We start from the raw sequence: 24411 nt of genomic DNA on the forward strand, positions 1-24411 counted from the left end.
CAGCTACAAAGGAGATTAAAAACAGACCAGAGGTCATTTTTAACAAGTGTACGTCCACATTTACAACCAACAGCCTTTCAATCGCCAAACTTTTTATTTTATCACATAAGTTGCTTAAAGGTCGGAGATTCTCAGCGTGATCGCAGGGACTGGGAGCGAGACCCTGCAGTGACGTGAAAGGGAAAGAATGCCAACATTCAGCCTTTTCGGACTCAACGAGCCGCGATGAGCCTCATTTATAGCTCGGTCACAGCCGCGAGAGTGCGGAGAGCTCAAAAGAGACTGTCCACGTCGCCCATTTCCACCACCACAGTCTTCAGCTGGGAGTAGTACTCCATTGTCACCTGGCCGTTCTCCCTGCCAAAACCTGGCAAAACAGGGGACAACAACTGCGTTAGTGCAGTCACATGACATGTCCAGGAAACACGCGGCGCCACACGTCACACCTGAGTGCTTATATCCTCCGAACGGGACTTCGACAGGGCCGATGTTGTAGTTGTTGATGTAGCAGGTTCCCGCCTCCAGGTTCGCAGCCACGCGGTGGGCTCGGGAAATATCCCTGCGGACAGAATTCCCAGGTTATCTTTCCGCAGCGCCAGCACATCCCGAGCTGCTCGGGTTCAGGGCGCGTTGCCTTTTGCAAGAGCCGAGCTGCAATCAAGCTGAGCTGATAACCGTTATCTTCAAAGCGGGACGCAAATGCCACGATCAAGTGTGCGCTGTTAACCTGGTGAAGACTCCAGAGGCCAGTCCAAAGGTGGTGTCGTTGGCCCTCCGGATCACCTCCTCCTCCGTGTCAAAAGCCAGAACAGACATGACCGGGCCGAAGATTTCCTCCTTCACGCAGGTCATGTCGTCCCTGCAGTTGTCTGTGACAGGGAGGAGCCGGGCTCACATTTCAGCAGCACACGGAGGGATTCACAAGTGACGGCGACGCCGGGATTTACCGAGAACACACGGGGACATGAAGTAACCTCCTTTCAGTTTGGGGTCACTGGGGACGAAAGGCTCTCCCCCACAAAGCACAGTGGCGCCCTGGAAATGCAAACCATTCACTCCAGCTCTACTAAAAACATGCAAACATGTGCCCAGGTCAGACTCAGACAGCGCCCCCCCTTCCTCAGGTCACTTCCTGTCCTTAATACGTCACTTCTGAAACTTTGTTTCCACACATGTATGAGCACCATTGTGAGACTAAACACGCCAAAAAGGACCGTATCTGTATTTTGATGCTATGATTAGCCACCGTACGTTTTCACACTAATTCTCTTGTACCTGTTTCTTGGCCTGACTGATGAATCCCAACACTTTATCCAGGTGCGGTTTGCTGATCAGCGCCCCCATGCGGGTGCTGTCCAACAGAGGGTCCCCCACCGGGATGGCCTTGGTCCTCTTCACCACTGCGTCCAGGAACTGGGGCATGATCTCCCGTTGGACGTACACTCGGGTCCCGTTGCAGCAAACCTGGGCGGGCGGAGCGGCCGTGGAGAGACACGCATAAGATCCGTGTCGGGACCGGCGGCGCCCGGCAGCAACAGGTAAGGCCTCACCTGTCCCTGCGTCAGGAAGTTGGCCATGAGCGCGCCCTTCACTGCGTTCTCCAGCTCGCAGTCCTTAAAGATGAGGAGGGGAGATTTCCCCCCGAGCTCCAGGGTCACCTGCTTCACCCCCTTCGCAGACATTTCCATCACCTAAAGGAAACAGCGCGGCTCCTTTAGAACGGTTCAACCCCCCCCCCCCCACCCCCCGTCTGCACCCGTCCTACCTTTTTACCCGTCGGCACACTCCCGGTGAACGAGACTTTGGCGACCGTGGGATGATGGCAGAGCAGCGTGCCGGTTTCTGCCCCCCCCTGCACCACGCAGAAGAGCCCGTCGGGGACCCCCGCCTCCTTGTAGACCTCCGCCAGAATGACAGCGGTCACGGGCGTCAGGGGAGAAGGCTTGAAGACCATGGCGTTACCTGGACACCAGCACAACGCCGTTTCACACCGACTGGAGGCGGAAGTGCCTCAAACCCGGCGCTGGCCAACTCACCACATGCCAGAGCCGGAGCAGACTTCCACGCTGCCACCTGGAAGGGATAATTCCAGGCCCCGATTCCCGCGCACACGCCGAGCGGCTCCCTGCGGGTGTAGGCAAACGTCCCCCCGGGGAGCTGGATGTGCTGGCCTTGGAGGAAGGGAACACGTCGTGGTTAAGAGCGACCAGACACGCCTTTAAAAGAGGGAAACGCCACATGGCGCCCTCACCTGCAAGCGCACCAGCCAGACCAGCGTAGTACTCGATACACTGCCAGGCGACATCAATATCCACCAGGGCTTCGGTGATCGATTTACCGTTGTTGATCACTTCCAGCTTTGCGATGTTGTCCCTCCTTTCCTGTTTTAATTTACATGCTTATTTGTTTCAATTTTACTCTGGATTCTACGCACCAAAGGGCCCAAACTAGTTCACCTATCCAGTCGAACCATATCAAAGAGGCAACGAGGGGACATTAATGTTTTACAGTGTGCAAACAAGAGCCCATTAGCGGATCAAGGGTTTACTGAATTGCGTGTGTGTTTTACTGCCTGGTCCAGTTTTTCTGCCGCACAAGTGATGGTTTCCCTGATTGTTTTTAAAAGTGCAAACACTTACCCTGATAATACGAGCGGCCTCGAGCATCACCCGGGCTCTCTCCATGCCTGACAGCTCTCTCCACTTCAGATATGCTCCGCGGGCACTTTTAACAGCTTCATCCACCTCCTCAGAGCCACAGGGGATCATCTGACACAGCACACGGCCTGCAGGAAGACCAGCAGGTTACCAACACAGATATTATAATCACTATATTTACCCCGTTTATGGATCAAAGTGTGATGTTATTAGTAGGTGAATGTGAAACGATTCGTTTTTGTTGCCAGTAGGGGGCGGAATTACTCTGCGAATTGACCAAAGCGTGTTCTTTCCTGCAAAACAGCAGCTTTAAATGACCAATTTTTAATGTTGATTTTTCAATCTTTATTTATATAGCCTTTATCTATACTTGAACAGTGTAAAAGAAAACTTTGCTGGCGTCATGGTGCATGTATTGCTCAATCGGCTCCAGTACATGGGTCACGTGCAAGCTTCGCCTGGACATTTAGTCCAAAAGATGGAAAATATAACGGAAAATCGGAGGTATATCTTCTGGCATTAAGGCACATCAAACATATCACCAGGTGACCCCGCTGGGCTGCCAGCTGTTGCATTTACCAGTTGCAGGCTCAAACACGGGCTCTGCGTCGGTTTCCTGCCTGGGTTTCACACGCTTCCCTCCCCAGAAATTCAGATGATCCGTGACCACCACAGTCCCAGTGGAGGCTGCAGGCATGCTGGCGAGGACAGGAGAGGCCATTTTGTGGGGGTTGCACCTTTTAAAAAGCGAAATCACAGCAGGGTTACTGGCAGCAATGCATAGGAAAGTTTACATGGGAACATTTCCTAATAAACAGACCGATCCTCTAGGTGCAGGCCTACTGAAAAAAAACTTTTTAGCGGGCTGAAACTAAAGTACAACTTTACTAATCCAGCACGGAAAACACGCTAAGTTAAAGAGCCACATTACTTTGAGCTATTGAGCCAGTTGCAACTCACAGGTGACAACTCTGAAAAGCGGAGCGACAGAATTTGTAACGTTCCCGAAAGTCACGGACGAGAGGGGCCACGCCTTCTTGTGGTGACGTAACAGCGGCGGACAGCAGGGGGCGCCAAAGCGCTTTCCTCGTTTCTGTATTTGAGACTGTATAAGAATGTATGTGCCTTTAAAAGTCTCCATACATGTCGTAAATACTCTTAAAGCGTTATCTGCCGTCACCATCTCTCGCCTGATCTTTGTGTTTCATTGGCCATGCAGAGGAAAGAGAAGTTTCTGCTACGTTGTATATGTAAACTCTGATCTTGGTGATGTTGTGCTCCGTATTTGAGGCACTGTTTGAGTGCATATTAATTATTTTCCATAAATCAGCCAGCAAGAAATTAGGGATTAAGGTTTGGCTATTGTGTTCAGCTAGTGGCTGTTTTCCATTGACATTCATTTATTTCTTTGTTTTTATTTAAGTGCCGCATGCCACCACCACCACACTTGTACCATTCCATTTCAAAGTAGGAATCAGAATTTCTCACTTTCCGGTCAGCTCCATCATAATTGTCTCCTGAAATTGGACACTCAGGGGAACGCATTCTCCACTCTTGGGTGCAGAGGATTGTGGGTAAGGATCATTAGAAGTACATGTTCAGTGGTGCCAAAATCCAAAAGGGTGCACTAGACTGGTATGTTCCCTACACTTGGCTTATCCAGATATTGTAATTCTATAATTGAAAATATTCTGAAATTGTCAATTCTTCACTTAGATCTTGTTCAAGCAACAACATCCACATTTTTTGTGGAACATCACAAAATTTAGATTGAGCAGGTAACAAGTTGAATTAAGATCACTCAGAAAATACAATCTAAACTATGCTTCATTGCAGAAACAGGAAGTGAATCGAGACATCTCAATGACTGATTACCAGAAATTGCTCATTCAGATTAAGAGATAAGAAAAAAAAGAATTCTTTAACAATGCAATCTTATCAACATGTTACAAATGTCCCACGAAATACATAACGGATGAGTCTACGAATAAGGCAGCAGTGTCCATGTAAGTGTCAATGTAAAACAGTAGATTATGTATGATAGATAATGTAAATGCAGGTAAATAACAGGCACAAAGTGTCCTAATTAAATATTCTGCTCTTATGGAAATAGAAATACAAATAAAGCTTCCTTCTTTAATGTAGCCCTATGTCAAAGTCATCCAGACCATAATTAATGCAAAATATCATATGCACAATATCTCACTTTTGACTGTGTTATTGTGTTGCAAATCTATAAATAACCATTCATGATCCGTATCGTTGCACCTGTTATTGGTGGAGCTCAAAACGTCTTGCCTAAATCATCAAACGGGTGTATAAATACTATGCAACATTTGCTAGTTTATTTTGCCTCAAAATCTCGATATAAAGGGTTAAATCACCTACGCGGATATGATACAGGTTGAATTTTCCTAACCTTTTGCTTAAAATGTTTTTCTCGTTGAGCTTTTGTGTAATTAGCAGACCGATTATTCAGACCTCTGTATCGATGTTGCTGCTCGCTCTCGTTTTCCTACAACGTGACCAGCGCCGCACGTTGGACGCTGGACTTTTGTGCAGTCGGCCCTCTTGCAGTGCCTGCAGTGGTGAACCCATCAAACCCCGGCAGATTTAAAAAACAAACCCATTCGAGAAGAAGCTCGAAGTACAGACCAGAGCTCTATTCCTTTCGGTTGTCCCTGCAGCTAAGCCCCGCCCTATCCTGCACCTGATTGGCTGTCGCCAGTTCCCGTTGAACGTCCGGTTGGTGAATTTCAGGTCCGGTTTGGGGTCAACCAATCAGAGCAGAGAAGGGGCGGGTCCTCGTGGAAAGCGGAAACTGCTAACTGGCCTGCTGAGGAGGGTGAAGCGAAGCACCAAAATAGTGAATAGCACCGTTTTTAACACGACAGACGACCCGTGAGCTCCTTTCTGGACATCTAAAGGCACACCAGAGAAGGGAAATATGAGACTTAGGTCTCAAAAAACACTCACACCCCGCCCAGAGACGCCGAAGTGCAGCCGCCGGCCGTCCAACAAAGCGACGCCGAGGCCAACGCGGTTAACCTTATCGCCTGAAAGCCCGGTTCAAACCAAGGTAAACTTACTGATTGTTGCGATATAATAACGTCAAAAGTCGAGTGGTTTTGTCATTGCTGTCAAACCGCGGCGTTTAACACCATACTCGCTAAGTTTAGCAACATTTTCATCACTGAATTCGCTCGAGGTCTGTTGAACGCAACAACAGGGGGCGATGTTAACTTTGCAGTGTGTTTTTAACAAGCAGCAACTGGACGATTATATGCAAGAAATCGAACTAACAACCTGGTTGACGCAGGAAATTAAATGAGTGCTAGTGGGCCAATTTTCTGGAGTAATACGACGGGTTTTACGACCCCCTGCAGGGGTCATCTTAACTCTGCCTGTCAGGTCACAGGTGATCCTGCAGATCTGCGCTGCTTCATCCAGAAATGTTAAATATTTGGATCTAACGACCAAATCCGCGTCTGCAGATCTGTTCACAAACAAATCACACAAACCTGACCGGATCCTATTACTTCTGTTGCGTTAGATGCGTTGACGTGGAAAGGTCAAGTCATGGGATTTATGCTTTGAAACAGGAGATTAAACCAGACACTTGCATCTGGGGGGGGCGGGGGGGTCCCAGCACAAGTAGGTCATCATGTCACAGGCGCCTTCTGCCGACACTTCAGCTGCAATGTTTAACCTGACTATTAGACAATATTCTTTAATGTATCTGCAGAGAACCGAATATGAAGCTCAAAATCACCGCAGTTATGTCCACACAATGAACCACATAAAATGAATCAGCCAAGACTTCAGAGCGTAAAAGTAAGATTCCGACTCTGTTGATCTGGTTTAAGGTAAACGGTTGAAAGGCAGCACGTATTTTATGACATTTTTGTCTCTACAGTTCAATTAAAATAGTCACAGACGCTTATTTGTGGAAACAGATCAACGGCACGTATGCATCATGTCACACTTTAGGATGTTGTGTTTATTTCCATCGTGTAGAGTGACGTGACCACGGATAATGACCTCCTTCACGCGGATAATAGCGTCCCTACAATGAGGCGGCGACCGCTGCCCGGTGGCCGACAACGGAGACGAGCTATTGCTGTTGGCACCAGAGAAACTGGTAGGTTCTGTAGCTGCTTGGAGGTTTTTGTACCTCCTGCGGTCAGAATTAATTAGCAGTAATTGTTTCCCTCCATTCACTTCTTGCTTTATGAATGTCTGTTCAATGTTCAGCTCAAGATGTGGCTTTCAAGACTCCAGCCAGGCCCATCCTGCGGCGTGAACACATACTGAGAGAGACCGACCCGGTAGCCACCGGAAACACCACAGCCAGAAACATCTATTCACCCATCGTGCGCTTTCTCACGCCCAGCAAGGAGAGTAAGTACGGGATCGCGTTAATAGAAGCGGGGAACTCTTGTCCCGAAGTTTCTCACACCAGACCTGTGTTTCTTACTCTACGTGTTTGTTTTCTCTGTCCAGACGTGACGGTTTCAGACAGAGGAAATGTTTTGATGAGTCCAGAACAGTGTGTGTTTAGTTTGGGCTCCATTGACCTTCTGGCTGAAGATGAGGAGGAGGACATTTTCAACCCGTGAGTACAAAACCTTTTGCAGATGTTCTCCACACATTTATTGTTAGTGTGACACCAGCCTTGTATCGAGGATGCAGTTTTCCCCCACTAAGGCCTCCCTGTCATTTCAGTTGCAGGTTCATTAAGAACATGCCATCACAGTCTCAGTTTGCACAGCCTCAACTCAGAGATATTCCCCCAAAGACCAGGAGCACCCCCGAGGCGACGCTGGTGGTGGACCTGGTGAGATTCACCCTCTGGGCTGTGTTCATATTAAAATATTAAAATACCTCCTCACGCGTTTTCTGTGTGAGTCACTGTGATCCGTCATTCCAGGAGGAGACCCTGATGTTCAGCTCTCTGAATGTGATCGACGAAGCCGAGTACACGTTTGACACAACTTTCCAGGACCATCAGTACAAGGTAATCCACTCGCCAGCGGTTATTTTTTGCATGTCGTGTTTTGGAAACTGAGGTGAGCATAAACTACGCGTCTGCCTGTGAATTTACTGAATCGCCTCTGTTGTCTACAGGTGTACATGAAGCTACGACCACACGTCAAAGAGTTTCTACAGTCCGTGGCAAAAAATTATGAGGTGAGCGCTCGTTTATTGACTAAACCTAATCGAAGATTAAATATCTTGTCTATTTTCCATATATCCATTAGCTGTTAGCTTAGCCAGTGAGTTCTGGGATGTTTTCACTGTCCTGCAGGTGCAGTATTTCTATCACACATTCCCTTTCTTTTATCTTTTTGATCTCTTTTCTGTCCTCACAGCTATTTGTTTACACGTGTGCAAAGAGGGAGTATGCCGAGAAGATCCTGAACATCCTCGACCCACAGCGAAAAGTCTTTCGGTCTGTTTGATTACATTTTCCTCGCAGAAATAACTAAATTAAATCGCAAGAAGGCCAACGCTTTGCTGTTACATGCCGTTTTGTCTTCTTAGACATCGTCTGTATCAGGAAGATTGCATTTGTGTTCTGGGGCACTACATCAAGGATCTCAGCATCCTCGGGAGGGACCTCACCAAGACGGTCGTCCTGGACAACATGCCTCATACATACCCGTACCACGTAAGGACAGCGAAGCTGTGGTTGATAGATTATAGTAGAATCTAATGTTATAGAGCTTTCTGTAGGTTTGGTGCACTGTCACACTCAGTAACTTTACTCTTGAGCAAATTCATTAATGATATTAGCTCACGTTGACAGTCAAACGGTGCCTTCAACGATTTTGACTCGAGCTATTCGTAGTGCCGCGTGATGTCTTTGTACCTTCAAACAAAAGGGAAACATTGTTATAAATCATTAATGTGAACAGGCAACACGACATGTGCACAAATGCTGCACATTTGTGTTCTGCCCATCAGCTCAGTGTTGCTGCAGGCTGGATCTCAGCCGACATCCGCTGAACTTGTTCATAATCAGGAAAATAATAATGGGAGACATTCGTTCAGCCATCTGCTGTCACTGCCAGTCCGTCAGGAGCACAGCTGGTTTAGCATCGCAGTGTTCAGGACATCGCTGTGAGACGTTCTCCTCCCGGTTTCTCGTACCCAGACCATGATTGAACCTCTGCAGTTATGTTTATAATAACACCTTCATACCGGGGTGAAGATTTAACGCAGTGGTGAAGTTTTTAGCGTCATGTTCACTAAAACTTTATTCTCTCGTGACAGTGTAGCATCACTTTCACTCTAAACTGTGTGTGTGTGTGTGTGTGTGTGTGTGTGTGTGTAGCTATTAAACACGATTCCCATCAAGAGCTGGACCGGTGAACCAGAGGACAGGGAACTCCAGAAGTTGGTCCCCACCCTGGAGAGGCTCACTGCTGTGGTAAATTCAGATTTAATCTCATTTCTGGTGGTGTGAAAATTCAAACACGTTGAGACATGCGTGTTACAAGAACAGAACTTTCAATGTCGCCTAACAAGCTCGTTAAAAGCATTTTTAAACACACCCCCACCCGCTCCAGAATTGATCCATTGTCTTTGGCAGCTTGTTGAGTGGTGCAGTTTAAAGCAGCCGGACCGTTTCTGTCCGTTTATCTGCAGCACCGTCTGCCTGAGCTCTTCCCTCGTCCCCGTTTGCAAATGTCCTGCTGTGTTTTTTCAGGAGGATTTTCGGGAGGTGCTGAAGAAGAGGAAGGATCACTTCCACCGACTGTTGTCAGAGGACTAACACCCCCCCCCCGTCATGTTACAGAACTGACAGCTAATGTTTGCCCCATTACTGCTTTTGCTCACACCAGGATTCCATGGGAGCCAGCGAACGTGAATCCTGATGTTTTGTGGTGGACCTGCTCTCTCTCCTGTAGAAGACCAAATATTTCAAACATTTTCCTGGTCATTCATTACCAGGAAACCCCCCCCATTCCACAGCGTGGCAATAAACTGTCACCCTCTATAGGTGTGGGTATATTGCAGGCGGTACTTGAAATATGTGTTTATACAGATATGGAATTTTATTTATTGATTAAACTTTTAAATCCACAACCGTCTCTGTGTACATTGAACAAGTGTTTATATGCAATAAAGTGACACAGTTGGGGAACAAATCTGATTCTCTTCTCCATTTTTGTAAATGCATGAAGAGTTGCGAGGAGGCGCAGCTGTGAATATCATCAGTGGTGCAGAAGAGTGAAACCGTATTTCTCTTATCCTGGTGATCTTTTGCTGAATGACTCGGGAGTCATAATAATAGTAATGTATATTTAGTTTAACACCTATTTGTGATCCATTGTCGACAGATCAACACAGATAAACAATAGGATGGTTACAGAAGCTGTTTTAAATTAATATATACAGCATGATTGGGTTTTTCCCTGTTGTCAGTGTTATAAACTGGCAGTAAATCCTCTCTGTGGAATTACTGTGTGAGGTTTAGTTTTAGTGTAAATGTTTAGAAAAGGTATTTGTGATGGATGTGATTGTTAACGCTGAATTTGGAGGTAAACTGAGAGAAAGTGCTGCATGCCTCCTCCTCCTCCTCCTCCTCCTCCTCCTGTTCCTCTGGTTTATTTGCTCCATATGGTGTTTGACACAGTACCCAGGCAGAAAAAGAAAAAAAACCCACTCATGTGGGGGCGGAGGAAAAGCCTCGTATTTTGTCCGTCCTGAAATTTGATTCAGAAGTTCAGGATCCTGGAAGACAAAAAGCAAACGGAGGGGGAGGGCAGGCAGACAGACAACAGACGGACTGACGGACTTCTGTGAGTGCAAACTCACCAAACAATCTACAACCTCCGACTGAAGTAAGTCCATTTATTGTGATTGAGCGAGGCGCCTGTACAATGGAGCCAAATTTAATCACCTTGGTGCGTGAAATCCGAACCGCTGCATTAAGTGCTGAATGGACATGAGCTATTAGGTTTCGGAGCTCTTCGCTTTGGTTCTTCTGCGCGCACGGATTCAAGGCGCACACCGGCCTCGTTTGTGTTATTTATCACCAAACGAGCCACTTCCTGCGGCGCAGACTTTACGGGCTTTGCGGGGGAGCTGTTGTGCGGGATTTTGCCCATCAGCATTAGAAGTTTGCTCATCGCACCCTTTGCGCGTTTCCCTCCATCCTCGTGGAGCAGAGCGGACATAATTGCACTCTATACATGGTAAAGTCCTCATTTGTTTGGAGAATGCGCCTCACCGCACCTTTGGCTTGCAAAGTTTTGCGCCCTCGTTGGACGTGCGCCAAAGCAGATAAATGCCGGGAAAAGGGCTCCAAATTCGAGCTGCAGATGTTTAAAGGAATCCTCTGAAATTCACCGTCCAGACCCGGTAACGGCAGACCCACAAAGAAGGGTGTTGGATTAAAGTTTTATGTTTTAAAAATCTAAATTATCATCAAGTTAAAGATGAGATTTGTAAAAATTATTTCCTATATATCAGTATTACAGCATCCACTAATTAAGCTACCTGTACTAATCTGTTGATCATCCTCTAATATTATTCCAAAAATCCATCTTTGAGGCATCTGAGCTCATGTGGATGAATGAAAATCCTGAATCAAAGTGGAACGAGTAACCTTCATTGTTCTAACTTGCCCTCCGATGCTGTTTCAGCCTCGTTCTCTCCATCAGATGTTGTTCTATCGTCAAAAACACTTGCCGGCAGTTCTGTTTTTGGAAAATGTGAATTGATTCTTCAAATCCTGACCTTCGGAATGACAGCTGCTTCATCCGTTTCCAATTTTTTGAAGTTTGCCAGCTGTGTGCTCGTTTTATAGTTTATGGTGAAACATCCCAGAGGTCTTTTCATAAAACTCCAGCTACAAAGTCAGCAAAATAAAGTAAGAATAAAACTCCAAAAAAGGAGTATTCTTGAAGAATTAACAATAGTTCTTCACTCCAGCTGTCATGGGTGTTATCATCACTTGATACGAGTCTGTTACTGATCAATCCACCTGGAAGGGCTTCAGATGTTGTCTGAGTTTAATTTTCTTTATAAGCTCATCAATGAGAAATGAATGAATATAATAAATCACTTCCAACCAGCACTGGTGCTGTTTCCATGCAGTGGAAGATAAACTCTGACTTCCTGTCAGCAATTTCTCAACAGTCACATTTTAATAGATTTCCTTCCATATTTTTTACTTTTAATAGTTAACAAAAATACAGAAAAACAGGCAGAACAAAATGTTAATCTTTCAACCCACTGTCGACGGGGCGGAAGCGTCACATTCTAGCTGGTTCTGACAGAGCAGAATTATTCAAATGTTCCCTCCTATGTGAAAGAACAAGAGATGAACTTATGATGCCGCCCCACCAGATTCTTCTCCGGCCGTGTGACTATGAGCACCGCTGGTCTTCAGGCTGCTAACAAGCAGAATGCAAAGGAGCTCGACAACATGAAGGAGTCGATCAGCGACATCATCAACCAGCTCCAGGACATCGACCCAACCAGACTGTCCTTCTCCCCATTCCTGGACCTGGACACACAGATCTCCTTGGCCCCGGTGTCTGACAGCCCAGAGTCCTCGGTGGAGGAGCTGCACTCGTCCTCGCACTCCTTCTCTGGCTCCCAGCATTCCCTTGAAGAGCCACCAGCAACTAGTCGGACGAAGGGTGAGTTATTAGTGGATTTTTCACTATCTGATGGAGAAAATATTCAAAATAAAAGGCGTGCCCAGAGAGAGTTCAGATGAAATCAGGACTACAAATCTATTGTGTTATTTCCTCTTGCAAGACAGGACCTGGAATCAAACCGAGAGCTGTTGAGGTGATCGTGCGTACTGGGTTTGAATCCCTTTGTTTTACATTACTTTTCAGCCACTGCAGCAGGCTCATGCAGCCTGGATGCTTAAAAACCACCCATGTTTATTAAAAAGCAGATATCAACACTTAATGAAATGTGTTCATGGAGAAATGAGTTAATCCGAGTTTCTTTAATTGCTGGGAAGATTATTTTTAAAAAAACGAGTTAGGAGTGGAATAATGAATTCATCTGAATTGGTCTGATCTGATCTGGTTTCAACAGGCTCTGCTCCCCGTTATCATCAGGCCGCAGACGGCCTCCCAGAGGCGTCACGAGCAGATGTCACGGAAGAGAAGGAGCAGGATCAAAATGGCTCCAGTCCCAACGTCATCGCAGGGCAAAATGTGGACGCCACCACAGAAAGCATCAGCTGCGCCTCCCCGGCCTCTCACGGAAACCTTCCCAACGGCGTAAACGCCACAAGATGCAGCCCAGAACCCACCGCTGTGGACTGCACCGTGGACGAGGGTCGACCTCTGATAAGCCCGCCCCCGGAGAGCGTGGAGCTGGTGGTGTGGAGCTCGGAGGGCCGGGTGGAGCCCCTCGAGGAGGCCTCTGATCGTGGACAATGCTGCTGCCAGTGTCAATGCTGCCGCTCTGGGCGCGTTCCTGCTTTCTTGTCGGTCCTGGCGTCTCTTCTGTGTGCTGCCGGGATCCTCTACGCGCTCTATTTCTACGTTCCCATCAAACCACCCCAATGTCCCGACGCAGCCAGTCGCATCACCTTCGCCCTCTGCTGCTGCGTGGTGGCATCGGTCCCCGTCCTGCTCGGTACGTTACTTACTAACACCTGCTCGCTCAAGTTCGCCAACTGCAGCGAATCAAAGATAAAGATTAAGGAGAGGATTTGGTTTGTCTGGCTGCCCCGTCTTGGAATGTTTCATCGTCTCCCGTCCCCTTTAATTTAATCTGCTTTCATCCAAGACATCTCCTCAGGCCACTAGAGAGAAGCATAATTTCCCTCCCCTGCACAAAGTTTTAAATAGTAACGACAATAAGAGGTTGCCTCTCTACGCGCTCCCAGGCCGCGTTCTCATTACTTCAGAATACTTTAATCGGCTCCCATCCTGGGTGACTTGAGCGGGGAGACAGGTGACATAAGCAGCCAAAGCACATCCTGACTGCCACATGACAGCCAGGCATCACGTGCACGCGTTCAGCCTGACAGTTGACATATTAAAACTGAAATTTTAGACAAACTCACTGGGCTGCCAGCCGGGAGGCGCCGTTGGTCACCGTGCTCGCTGACTTTCTGCTCTTTTGTCCTTCACAGCGATGCTCATGGGCGCCGCGTGCCAGTTCTGTACAGCCTCCTTCAGCCTGCACCAGACGCCCCCCCCAAGCTCAGACGCTTCAGCAGCTGTTCGTCACAGCAACCTTGCAGCAGCTGGTCCTCTACATCCTCAACCTGGTCGTCATGGCTGCGCTGCTGCCTCAAGACGAGCTGAAGCTGGTGCCCATACTGGTCACCATGTTCATCTTTGGAAGGTGAGGCTTAACTGCTATGAAATGTGTTGTTAAAGAGGCGGAAAAGCTGTTTAAACTGGGTAGTTTGGAAGATTCCACAGGTGAACAGGTTCAACTGGTGATACCAGCGGGAGTGGAGACTCAAAAGGACTCGTTATTTACCGGTAATTGAAACTTCCAAAATGGTCACGTGAAAGAAAGATCGACCCAAAGGAGTCATCTGTGGATCCAGCCACTGATATGATCTGTCAGCATTTTCTAGATTTATGAACTATAAATGTCCAGACAAAGTTTAATTATGCTTCATCCAAAGGTTTTGAGGATATTTCGGTGCCCCCGCCGCCACGCCACCAGCGCGGCTAAAAACAAATACAGCAGCTGTTATTAACAAAGCCAAAGAGAACGTTTGGCAGGATGCTCTTGGACTTCAAACGAGGATTCGGAAAAACGTCCCTGAGAACCCTCTCGGCCGTGGTTTCATTTTTATTTTGCAAAAATCGATGTACAAGATGAGAAAAGTTAACGCCTTGGATGCACGAAAAGTGCAGCCAAGTCATTTATCTCACAGGAAGAAGATAATTAACATTTTCGAGTGTTCAGCAGACTTTTTGTACTTGGCGAGTGAGACTCTCCACAGTGACTTTTAATACCTTGAAAATTGCAGCCGCGGTTTCAGGCTGTTTAAATGTTTTTTTTTTAACATTGTAAATGTTCACATTGGTACTTTCCTGAGCCCATCAGTGAGGTTTGATCCTGAACCTATTTTCCCGTTTTTGTGGGTATTTTCAACCCTCTGCAGGCTCGTTTACTGGCTCAGCCTGAACGTGTGCAGCTCTTGGCGAGGCTTCGGCTCCGGTCTGACTGTCTTCCCGCTCCTGGCTGTTGTGGCTCTCAATCTGTTCCTCATGTACACCATGAATCTCAAAGAGCCGCTGCTCGGCTCTCAGGACGTCCTCTATAATCAGGTCACCCCCTCTTCCTGGTCAGGGGAGACTTCACAGAGCCCGAGTGGCACAGCAGACGTCCTACCCACAGACATCCTGGATGCTCAGTGAGGAGGCGAGCTGCGCTTTCTTCTTTCAGAGGAGGAGATCTTTCCAAATATAGGCCATTCCTGTGGTCTGCAGTTAAGCCCAGCAACACATGCTGCAACTATAACCCTCAAGTGAGCGACGGCCTAGCTTGTATGTGCTCCCCTCGTGTGCAGGACATTTTTAAAACGTGGATTCGTGTTTATTATCTGAAATATGAGCACTCTGCCATTGGCAGAGGAAGCCTTTGAACAATGCTGTAGTCTTAAAACATCGGTTGTTATTGTCTTTTTGTTGTTGTTTTTTTTTTAACTATTCCAGTGCCGATATTTAATGTTTTGACATGGGAGTACCGAAAGGCTCTGCTTTAGGTGAGGATGGATCTGGATTGATGCTTAAACCCACAAGAAATGCAACTTTTGTTGGCAGATTTAACATTTATTGCAACTGTCCAAAACGTGTATATAAAGACGGAATAAAAGTCATTTGTTAAAAAAAAAAGGAAAGAGAAAGAAGCCAGGGGAAAATGTCATTTAATCTTTTCCAGGTTTTTGTTCCACTGCTGCTTCTGTTTTTGCTGTGACTGAGCAGTTATTCCTGGAGAAGCTTGTGTGTGTGGGCACGTGTGTGTGTGTGTGTGTGTGTGTGTGTGTGTGGGCACGTGTGTGTGTGTAGCACTGGGACTGTTATTTTGTGATAACTCCCCCCATTTCTCCGATTGCTCTCCATCTCCACCCAGCTGGCATCCTGTCAGCTGCTGATGATTCTCACTGGGTTCGTGGTGCAGAGAGCTAAAGACAGCCTCTCCACCGGCGAGTCAGCACCAGATTAAAGATCTGACCACATGACGGGATTTAGACAACATGTTTAACAGCTTCATAATTGACAGGTTTAATCAAACACTTTTGAAGCTGAAAGAACTTTCGGCTTAGTCTAAGGTCATCTTGGAAAGAATCTGCATTTCTCTGTTAAAATTAAAAAGAGCTGCAGAGGGAGATGCAAGTGGCCTAAATTTTAGAGCTTTACACATTTTAAATAAGGAAATGATGGAAAAGTGATTTAAAAAAAAAAAAAGTCAAGTGATTACATTTGCTTTAGAGCATTTAATCTTTCAAGAGAGCCATAATCCAACCTGGCCAGTCTACATGTCTTCATCATAAATAATCAGGAAAATGAATCTATATTTATAAATTGAAAATTCCAGATTGTTTTGTTCAGTCCTTCTTATCAAACTGTGTGTGGTGAGAGGTGTATTTTATCAGTGACAGACAAGATCTTTGTGTGCCTGTTATGACAGCACACCACACAAATGCAAGTCAACTGGTAAAGCCAGACTTGTTTCCAACTCCTGTTATGTGTGTCAGCCACAGCCCTAACCTCTTAAGTGAAAGCTGATTTTAACAAAGCCTGAAGTGGATTTGGTGCCTTCCAATTGAGATTTAATTCAACTCCTTAACTGGTTCTTGTAGTTGAATGAAACCTCAATTCGATGCAATTTGTCAAAAATAAATTATGATTTGGCAAATATGAAAAAAAAAACCTCATTTTAGTAAGATATCGGTGATAAATGACAGAATATCAAAGGGATGATGAACATTAGCTTTGAAATAGTTCTCTATTTTAGAACCATTTAGTTGAAATAGCGCCCCCTGCAGCACTGGCTCGCACTTCCACCGGAAGCAGTGTGACGTAAACAGATTATCAAAGATGGCGGCGCTGGTGGGTAAGTAATGTTTTGACTTAAGTAATACACCTTTAAATTACTTTAAACTGCCTACAAAGCATTGGCGAACGGGTTGGTTTGAAATTAGAAGGGCACACTGATGTACTGTCAGTGCGTTTCTTATGGGGGTTGTCGTGTTTATTACTTTTAGCGCGTATGCGCACTGACCTTGCTGCGTCTGCGTTAGCATGTATTAGCAGGTTAGCTTCCATGAGCTCCAGCTGCTGGGTGATGCGCTGCTAACACGCAAACTCTGATATAACCGGTGGCTCCAATGTTCCCTTTCTGTAAGAAATCAAATCTAAGTTGCGTTTGTGACGGTGACCTGTGTAGATGGGCAGAGCCTTCGCTTCATTACCTAGTTAGCTGTAGAATCGCTTTTCAACGAAAATAAAATCTCGATAAATTCTCCTCTAACATTGTCAAGTACTGTATTTAGATCATTTAATGTTGACAAATGTAACTTAAAACGTACGTGACGGATAGCCAACCTATACATATGACTGCTACTATTTTTGTTTTACTTTTATGTGCGTATATTTTGCAGCACCTCGCCTGGCCATTTTTGGCTGCTTTTCAACAAGGTAAGGATATTAATCAGAATTTTACTATTAATGTAATCTGTCCAAATATTCTTTCAGTTGCTTCCAAATTAGGCTGCTTTTTTTTTAAATAGCTATGCAGACATACTAGTTTGCTGTGTGTAATGTCTCCACCATTGGTAAATTAAACTACTGTGGTCCTCAGTTGTATCTATTATTACGTCTTGTGGATTTTAGTGTTTTAACTAAGTTGGTATAGAATGTTTTGACAATTTTCTATGGTAAAGCATGTCAAACTAGAAACAAAGCGCTCAGGAATTCAGAACATCCTTGAAATTTATTCATGTGTTTGGCCCAATATCAGCATTTTCATTTTACTCCATTCATAACTTTTCAAGCTGCTTTGCTCACAATGAGACAAATAAACGCCGGCTGTCACACAACCTCCTCAACATCGATATAAACCTGCTATGTATCCTTCTCTCTCCAACAGACCCATTTCAGTACTTGCTGCTCAAAAGAAGAGTCTTCATCACAGTGCAAAAGGCGAAAATGCCGTCACAAGGTGAGTTTTTCTCAACATGAGCATCAGTACGGATTATTCAAAAACACAATCCACACAACATCCCTCTTGGTGCAGTGTGGTTCCAGTAAGAGAGAAGAGTACAGCAGTGGTCGCAGCCAAACCGGCCCCTGTAGCCAGCAGCAAAGGGGAGTATGTCATCACCAAGCTCGATGACTTGATCAACTGGGCTCGCAGGGTAAGTCGGTAACACCTGTGAATATTTGCATGTGGAGTATAAGTGAAGTATCTGAGTGTTGTCCTTTTTTTTTTTTTTTAGTAATTTCTGCTGTGTTTCCCCCTCAGAGCTCTCTGTGGCCCATGACCTTCGGCCTGGCCTGTTGTGCTGTGGAGATGATGCACATGGCGGCGCCTCGTTACGACATGGACCGCTTCGGTGTGGTGTTCCGAGCAAGTCCTCGACAGTCTGATGTCATGATTGTGGCTGGAACGCTGACCAATAAGATGGCTCCAGCTTTGCGGAAGGTGAGGGGGTGAGGGCGGGGTCGGCATTTGAAGTTTAATTACATTAAAAGTCAAACACACAGTATTCTTGTCTTTAGTGAGGTTAAGGTTTGGACAAGTGAGGGAAAATGACGTCATGCTTGTAGACTCAGTTCCAGCTGCTGTTTGGAGAATTGTATAGCTGTCTGCATTCTGGGGGGATTATAGTCAGCCTTTCATTGGATTTCAAGATCTCCCCAGAGGAAAAACAGATTGGCCCTTAGTCAGACGTTATATAAGAGTGACTCAACTCTCCTTTTCTCACAGGTGTATGACCAGATGCCTGAGCCCAGATACGTCATCTCAATGGGGAGGTAAGCTAACTGTTGTTGGAAAACGGCGTTATATTTTTACCGTGAATCCCAGATTTCTTTGATGATTCGGCTCCTTGACTGTGGTTTGCGGGATGATGTGGAGAACTATGAATGAGAGGGTTGAATATTTGTGTCAGCATTGTGATTGAGTTGCTCTTTTAAATAGTAGATTATTCATGCTCTCCATTCAAATTTCAAGCAAACTCTTTACACTTCCTGTTTCAGTTGTGCTAATGGAGGAGGCTACTACCACTACTCCTATGCTGTTGTCAGAGGTTGTGACCGAATTGTCCCAGTGGACATTTATGTTCCAGGTAATTATAAGAAACACTTGATATTTATTTATTTATTAATGAGGGGTTTTTGAGATCTCCCTTTTTTGACGGCCCAGTTAATCGCTCACTTATTCGTCTGTTCCAGGTTGTCCACCCACAGCCGAGGCGCTGCTGTACGGGGTTCTACAGCTGCAGAGGAAAATCAAGCGTGAGAAGAAATTAAGAATTTGGTATCGCAAGTGATTTGTTTCAGTGTGTCGATCTGGTATGTAAATGTCGTGTTTCTGGTTCATTTGGAGCCTTGCTCCTCCTCCATGTAGAGCTGTAAGAAGCCAATAAATCCACTGTTAAACTTTAAATCTCACTGCTCTTTTATTCTGCAGTTCAGTATTTAATAGTCGCCGTGTGAGTTTTGCACAGGTTTGTTGTCAGCGTTAAAGTTTAAACCTCAGTTTAAATAAGAATTCATCTTCGTTCAAGTAGTTCATATATTTTACAGCCTCATTCAGATGTGACTGTACAATATTTTAATCTGCTGTTCTACTCATTAAACTGGGCTCAAAGAAACACTGAGAATCTGTCATTTTCTTCCACTGCGAGTTTCGCTGAGGCCACCAGGGGGCGTCAGATCCACTATATGCAAGCGACGTCATCACTGTTAAGTTCAGCCCACACTGACCACAATTTACATGTGATCAGACACAGAATTGAATGATGGAGCTCCATTTGAAACTGAAATTTAAAAAAAAAATGGAGGACCAAAATATTCATACAAAAAAGAATGCAAAACTTTGTCCACGGACCAAGGGTGCATGAAACTAGGTCTGAGGTTGAGGATTGTAAATTAACCTGGAATTCTGCATTTCCCTCCCAGAAACCTCACGTGGACTGGGTTAAACATTAGTATTTGTTGATGCAATTCTTCTTTCCACTGCATAAGAGCATTCCCATTTGCACCATATGTTTCCGATACTGATCTGGGGTCTGGCAACTGCTGAAGTTTCCCACCTGACCGGTGTTGCATCAGCCATTTATCTAATGATTAATGAGCGAGTGACTTTGTCCCATGCATGGAGATATCTCTTGCAAACACATCTACGTCCATAAATTGAGATAGAAGCTCTATCGAACATTCTCTATTTGTGACCTGAAATTCCACGATTCTTTGTGGCATCGTGCTTTGACCTCTAAAACACCAACAGTTCATACGTGAATCCAAGTTGATTCATAATGAGAGTAATAAAGTAATAAATAATAAAATCTCCAAGCAGGTGGGGTACTCAAGTCTCGCCATTACTCCTCCAGCCCAACTGTGCACGTTTGTGCTAGATTGACAGAAATCTGACATCATGTTTTTTAGTTAGAATAAAAATGTATTATTTATTTTTCTAATGTTCACCATGATTGGAATGCAGCGCTCCAAAAAGAGGAACTTACAGCGGTTCCTCTGTGAAACCTGTTTAACTGAAATGACAGCAGAGTTTCAAACTGTTTGAGTGACTTTAATGGTTTGAACTCTGGCAGATGGAAGAATCAGACTGGCAGGAATGGTGTGTTAGAAGGCACATTGTGGTAAAAAAATGGAACATAAAAGACAGCGTCCTTCAACTTTACTCCTTGATGATGGAGGGAGTGATCATTTTAGTGAAGGAATAATATTTGCATTCGCTGGGCGGTGCAATGTCCATGGTGGTGGTGCTGATTTTATCCTTCTTGAATCCGGCCTGGAGCAGATGAGGAACCTGCGTCTCCTGTAAAATCATTAACAAACAGAGTGTGAGGTGGCACGCACCTTTATCAGGTCCGTTTGGCCTGTTTTATCGTTTACCTTGAAATTATCACCGCGCACTATTCAGGCTACACTCAGTGAACCCTGACAGGTTAGCGCGACCCACGTAATATTCATATTCTTTTCCCCAAGTCAAAGCTACTCGTGTCAAATCTACAGCCGGGACTAGCAAAATATTGAGAAAATAATATTGTGCACTTATTGTCACAATAATTGTCATTGCTTGAATCTTCATGTGTGCAAAAGGTTGATACAAGCCCCTCAAATTTGAGAAAATGCATTTTTTTTAAGCAACCGTGAATATAAAGTTATAGGTTCATGTTGGGACTGATTGATTGCCGCACCACCTACAGGCAGAAAGGAGTAATTACATCACATATTTAACAACGTGGGCTGCTTCCCTACTTTACCAGCAGGGAAATACGTATCGTTCTTGGGGATATGCTGCGTTGCACAAATCAATGTCTGAATGATTATGTGGTCACCTGAATGGTAACACTGTGTTCTACACTTTGACTGATAAACTGCAGATAATGGATTGTTTCAAATGTGACACTGATCATGATCGCGTGTACAGATCTACCTCAAACATCTTCTCAATGTTGTCATATTTCATCTTGAGCAGCTCGCCCCAGGAGGTCAGGTTACAGTAGGTCAGGACACCGCCGGGTTTCAGCAGCCTGTGAGCGTGACCCTGAAAAGTAGAACACACAACATCAAATCAATGAGGCCAAAGGAAGACACGATTTCTGCTGTTTGTGCCACAAATGACGAACGACGGCTGAGTCTAATCAGTTTTGGAATTTTCCTGGAAAACCTGATGCCCTGATTTTGACGACCTACCTTAATAAAGTCGAACTGGTGAGTGTGCCACTTTTCCTCTGACAGAGGGTACGTGTCATAGAGAATACCTGTTAGAGAGGAGTGACCGGAGCAGGGGTCAGTTACTGGCATAGGCCAGGCGGCAGTAACAAGTAACAAGTTAGAAAAAAGTTTAAAGAAGAAGTTTCTTTACCATCAAAGTGGTTGTCTGGCAGGGTGGGGACCACCTCCTCCCACAGACCCTTCAGAGGAACAATCTGCAGCAGGACAAGCACAATTTCACTGATCTGCAGCGGAGAACAAGGTCCGCACCCTGGTTTCCCCTGATTCACCGACCTTATGGGGCTGAGACTTGGCCCAGTTCTCTAGTCTGGCAAAGACGCCATCGTTGCACTCGATGATCCAGTGCTCCTCAATGGGCAGAGACTCAAGTTTGGTGGCGGCGATGGCCATGCCGAAACCGATCTCCAGAACCCGACCACCTACAAGAGAAGAAAAACAGCTCTGATTGCCATGCTGCCCCCAAATTCCATAGCGACTGGTTCAATGATTACACTGTGCTGTCAGTTGTTAACCGGTTTCATAAACAGGGACTTCACCATGCATGTGTGACTGTAAAACTTACGTGTAGATAAAAGACCAAACCATCAACGATCCCCCAAACACACGATTTTGACATTAAACCAGCAGGAACCACTCAGTAAGTTCAATGAGGCACAAATCCAACATCATCTTTAAAAGCCAAGATAGGAAAATAATCCAGAATATCCTTTTTAAACCAAACTTTTCACGCAAATGCAAATTACAAAACCAAAACCCATTTATAAGGCGACGGTTTGACTGCACATGCTTGTCTGATCCTTTATGCCTGTGATAATATTAGCTGCCTGCCCTGAGCAGACCTCATGGCTTTTAATCGTGAGAAGATAAACAGCTGTAGCAGTCGGTAAGCTGAGCAGCATGCTGCTCCCTCACTCTCCCTCTTCCACTCACGCTTGTCTTTTACAGAGAGGCCTACACGCAGATATAGCACAAATAAAACTCAAATTCCTTCCGTTCGATAGACTCTAGACTCTGTCTTCCATAGTCTGTGGCATAAATCTACAACAGGTCACATCAAAGAAGAGTTTCCAGCAGAAAGTAATACCTATTTCCAAGTTTTGACGGTAAAAAAAAGTGTTGTAAAGCGCAATCATCTGTGATTATAAGAGTTTGCAGTTTATGATACCTCCAAATGCAAATATCTATTTTGGGACTAACTCTATTATCGGACGCTCAGTTCATGTGACTGCTGCGTCCGAAAATACCCGCCAGTGTTTGCACCTTTACCTTTTGAAGCCGCAACCGTCGACAGTGAGTGCATGTAGGGGGTCTCCCAGCGCTCCATCACAGGCTTCCCCATGATCTCGAGGTGGGTGTCGGTCTCATTGTAGCCGGCTTTCGCATCATGCCAAGAGGTCTTGCAGTCTTCTCCCTTTGAGAAGATGGGCTGAGCAGCGGATTCCATTTTTTGGGTTGTGTTTTGTTGTGGTCTGTTTAGGGTGGACGGTTTGAGTCTCCACACAGAAGAGGGTGAAAAGTGACACGCGCGGCTTTATATTGGGAGCAGAATGCTGACCGAGCACGAGCCCCATTACGGGTCAATAAACATTCCCTGACAAGGAAGTCCGATGCCCAAGATCGTAATGATGGAAGATGGTTCACTCGGTTGAAAACTGGATAAAACTGAGTTGTTTCCCCCCTACAGATTAAATGAACAGTTAGATTTTCACATACGTAATATACGTGATAATTATCATGAAATCATGGCACAATATGACAAAACAATAATTCTTTGCGTGGATGCTGTATGCGGCATAACGTTGGTATGTTGGTATAAGCCATTGCAGTCTGGACAAAGGACAAAAAGCAAACATTTGATCTGAAGTCTTGTGTCAGAGATGTAATTTGTCAACACTGTAGCATCTGAAGGGCGGAGTTACTGTAGCAGAATTGCAACGCAGCTTAAATAACTGCTGAAATGCTCAGAGCACATGTCCAGGGCGGCTCTCTGACACTTCTCCCGCACTGCTTTGTATGTTCACGTATGCTCATATGCGCGTTTTAAACAGTGTTGCCACATTAATTTACCAGAAAGCAATTTTAAAAAGCTGCTGACACTAGTGGGTCGGTTGTGTTTAATGGTATCCAGAAAAAGAAGCGGAGTGGACGCTCCTGTTATTTTCTCCTCTCTGATTGCTGGTTTGGACAGCTGAAGTTAACCATTGCACTCGAGTGATTAAACATATACGTGTTCTTCTGTTGCACAACTTTCAGATCTTCAGTGCGCCCTCAAATGCATTTTGCACCTTCTCCTGGTTCACGAGTAGTTAAGTAATGTAATACAATTGTAACAAATATGCACGATTTTTGTGTGTGTGCCTGCAACATGCAAATGTGTGTCGTTTTTGGTGTGCTCTAACTGAAACAATTGTCCTGTTTTTCAGTGTCATTTGGCCTTTTGTGCAGTAGGACTGCACAATGTGACAGAACAGCATAAAAAATGTATCATCCGATTATCTTCACAGCCCTTCTGCCCTAGTTACCCATCACCCACTTCAGTCCCATTAGGTGAGTGGGACCGGCTCCCCTGTGAGGGTCCTCATCAATTTGTAGGTTTTCATCCACCTACCACTCTTACATGAGGCTCTTCACTCTCGCGCCTTTGAACAATACTCGACTGTCACAGAAGCTCGTATTTGTGCAGCAACCAGAGCACATTGGAAGCAAGAAACGGGCTCTAGTCTTTCAGCTGCAATCGTCCGACTGTTGTCCAACAGCACAGGCGACAAAAAGCCCACCTGAAACCTCTCGATAAGATTAAAACCTATTAAATGTTC

At 45.4% G+C, this 24411-nt stretch overlaps 5 protein-coding genes and 1 long non-coding RNA gene across 11 annotated transcripts; 4 read left to right on the forward strand and 2 right to left on the reverse strand.

Annotated features, from left to right (window-relative positions):
• Nucleotides 1-75: 75 nt before the first annotated feature.
• LOC101068320 (aldehyde dehydrogenase family 9 member A1) lies at nucleotides 76-5333 on the reverse strand. 4 transcript variants are annotated; one of them, XM_003974310.2, is made up of 12 exons: nucleotides 5284-5333; nucleotides 3237-3394; nucleotides 2640-2785; nucleotides 2252-2381; nucleotides 2037-2171; nucleotides 1766-1962; nucleotides 1551-1691; nucleotides 1276-1464; nucleotides 948-1035; nucleotides 728-869; nucleotides 447-559; nucleotides 76-367 (listed from the first exon to the last, which is right to left on the reverse strand). In XM_003974310.2, the coding sequence occupies exons 2-12, from the start codon at nucleotides 3376-3378 to the stop codon at nucleotides 273-275; spliced, it is 1518 nt and encodes a 505-aa protein (XP_003974359.1). In that variant the 5' UTR covers nucleotides 3379-3394; nucleotides 5284-5333; the 3' UTR covers nucleotides 76-272. The 4 variants fall into 4 exon arrangements, with proteins under 4 accessions (XP_003974359.1, XP_011613305.1, XP_011613302.1 ...); XM_011615003.2 differs by having other exon boundaries at nucleotides 5139-5301; XM_011615000.2 differs by lacking the exon at nucleotides 5284-5333 and adding an exon at nucleotides 3618-3741.
• Nucleotides 1518-9816, forward strand: ctdspl3 (CTD (carboxy-terminal domain, RNA polymerase II, polypeptide A) small phosphatase like 3). Its single transcript, XM_029828637.1, has 11 exons — nucleotides 1518-1538; nucleotides 6675-6798; nucleotides 6912-7058; nucleotides 7161-7272; nucleotides 7383-7494; nucleotides 7588-7674; nucleotides 7785-7847; nucleotides 8030-8109; nucleotides 8202-8328; nucleotides 8995-9090; nucleotides 9370-9816. Exons 2-11 carry the CDS (start codon nucleotides 6729-6731, stop codon nucleotides 9433-9435), a joined length of 960 nt encoding a protein of 319 aa, XP_029684497.1. The 5' UTR covers nucleotides 1518-1538; nucleotides 6675-6728; the 3' UTR covers nucleotides 9436-9816.
• A 451-nt stretch (nucleotides 9817-10267) lies between these two features.
• LOC105417953 (uncharacterized) lies at nucleotides 10268-15502 on the forward strand. 2 transcript variants are annotated; one of them, XM_011614998.2, is made up of 5 exons: nucleotides 10268-10507; nucleotides 12018-12313; nucleotides 12726-13274; nucleotides 13777-13991; nucleotides 14770-15502. In XM_011614998.2, exons 2-5 carry the CDS (start codon nucleotides 12040-12042, stop codon nucleotides 14929-14931), a joined length of 1200 nt encoding a protein of 399 aa, XP_011613300.2. In that variant the 5' UTR covers nucleotides 10268-10507; nucleotides 12018-12039; the 3' UTR covers nucleotides 14932-15502. The 2 variants fall into 2 exon arrangements, with proteins under 2 accessions (XP_011613300.2, XP_029684495.1); XM_029828635.1 differs by lacking the exon at nucleotides 10268-10507 and having other exon boundaries at nucleotides 11698-12313.
• A 1133-nt stretch (nucleotides 15503-16635) lies between these two features.
• Nucleotides 16636-19280, forward strand: ndufs7 (NADH:ubiquinone oxidoreductase core subunit S7). 2 transcript variants are annotated; one of them, XM_003974308.3, is made up of 8 exons: nucleotides 16636-16724; nucleotides 17272-17308; nucleotides 17760-17831; nucleotides 17907-18027; nucleotides 18135-18314; nucleotides 18600-18646; nucleotides 18872-18960; nucleotides 19067-19280. In XM_003974308.3, the coding sequence occupies exons 1-8, from the start codon at nucleotides 16709-16711 to the stop codon at nucleotides 19162-19164; spliced, it is 660 nt and encodes a 219-aa protein (XP_003974357.1). In that variant the 5' UTR covers nucleotides 16636-16708; the 3' UTR covers nucleotides 19165-19280. The 2 variants fall into 2 exon arrangements, with proteins under 2 accessions (XP_003974357.1, XP_011613299.1); XM_011614997.2 differs by lacking the exon at nucleotides 16636-16724 and adding an exon at nucleotides 16984-17011.
• Nucleotides 19281-20402: 1122 nt separating this feature from the next.
• On the reverse strand, nucleotides 20403-23152 carry gamt (guanidinoacetate N-methyltransferase). Its single transcript, XM_003974307.3, has 6 exons — nucleotides 22862-23152; nucleotides 21869-22014; nucleotides 21726-21789; nucleotides 21554-21621; nucleotides 21294-21404; nucleotides 20403-20672 (listed from the first exon to the last, which is right to left on the reverse strand). Exons 1-6 carry the CDS (start codon nucleotides 23037-23039, stop codon nucleotides 20532-20534), a joined length of 708 nt encoding a protein of 235 aa, XP_003974356.1. The 5' UTR covers nucleotides 23040-23152; the 3' UTR covers nucleotides 20403-20531.
• On the forward strand, nucleotides 22438-24411 carry LOC115247314 (uncharacterized). Its single transcript, XR_003886368.1, has 2 exons — nucleotides 22438-22478; nucleotides 24019-24411. It is a non-coding gene; the product is annotated as an uncharacterized lncRNA (long non-coding RNA).

Source organism: Takifugu rubripes, chromosome 20, assembly GCF_901000725.2.
Source record: "Takifugu rubripes chromosome 20, fTakRub1.2, whole genome shotgun sequence".
Classification (NCBI taxonomy): Eukaryota; Metazoa; Chordata; class Actinopteri; order Tetraodontiformes; family Tetraodontidae; genus Takifugu; species Takifugu rubripes.

Coding starts and splice junctions, on each gene's coding strand:
- LOC101068320 (XM_003974310.2), bottom strand. CDS start 3,378: ATGGCCTCTCCTGTCCTCGCCAGCATGCCTGCAGCCTCCACTGGGACT. Junction 2,172..2,251: donor TCTGGCTGGTGCGCTTGCAG/GTGAGGGCGCCA, acceptor CCTTCCTCCAAG/GCCAGCACATCCAGCTCCCC. Junction 1,465..1,550: donor ACTTCCTGACGCAGGGACAG/GTGAGGCCTTAC, acceptor CCGCCCGCCCAG/GTTTGCTGCAACGGGACCCG.
- ctdspl3 (XM_029828637.1), top strand. CDS start 6,729: ATGAGGCGGCGACCGCTGCCCGGTGGCCGACAACGGAGACGAGCTATT. Junction 7,495..7,587: donor CGACGCTGGTGGTGGACCTG/GTGAGATTCACC, acceptor CCGTCATTCCAG/GAGGAGACCCTGATGTTCAG. Junction 9,091..9,369: donor TGGAGAGGCTCACTGCTGTG/GTAAATTCAGAT, acceptor GTGTTTTTTCAG/GAGGATTTTCGGGAGGTGCT.
- LOC105417953 (XM_011614998.2), top strand. CDS start 12,040: ATGAGCACCGCTGGTCTTCAGGCTGCTAACAAGCAGAATGCAAAGGAG. Junction 12,314..12,725: donor AGCAACTAGTCGGACGAAGG/GTGAGTTATTAG, acceptor TGGTTTCAACAG/GCTCTGCTCCCCGTTATCAT. Junction 13,275..13,776: donor ATCGGTCCCCGTCCTGCTCG/GTACGTTACTTA, acceptor TGTCCTTCACAG/CGATGCTCATGGGCGCCGCG.
- ndufs7 (XM_003974308.3), top strand. Junction 17,309..17,759: donor TTTGGCTGCTTTTCAACAAG/GTAAGGATATTA, acceptor TCTCTCCAACAG/ACCCATTTCAGTACTTGCTG. Junction 18,315..18,599: donor TGGCTCCAGCTTTGCGGAAG/GTGAGGGGGTGA, acceptor CTTTTCTCACAG/GTGTATGACCAGATGCCTGA.
- gamt (XM_003974307.3), bottom strand. CDS start 23,039: ATGGAATCCGCTGCTCAGCCCATCTTCTCAAAGGGAGAAGACTGCAAG. Junction 21,405..21,553: donor ACCAGTTCGACTTTATTAAG/GTAGGTCGTCAA, acceptor TCTACTTTTCAG/GGTCACGCTCACAGGCTGCT. Junction 20,673..21,293: donor ACATTGAGAAGATGTTTGAG/GTAGATCTGTAC, acceptor ATGATTTTACAG/GAGACGCAGGTTCCTCATCT.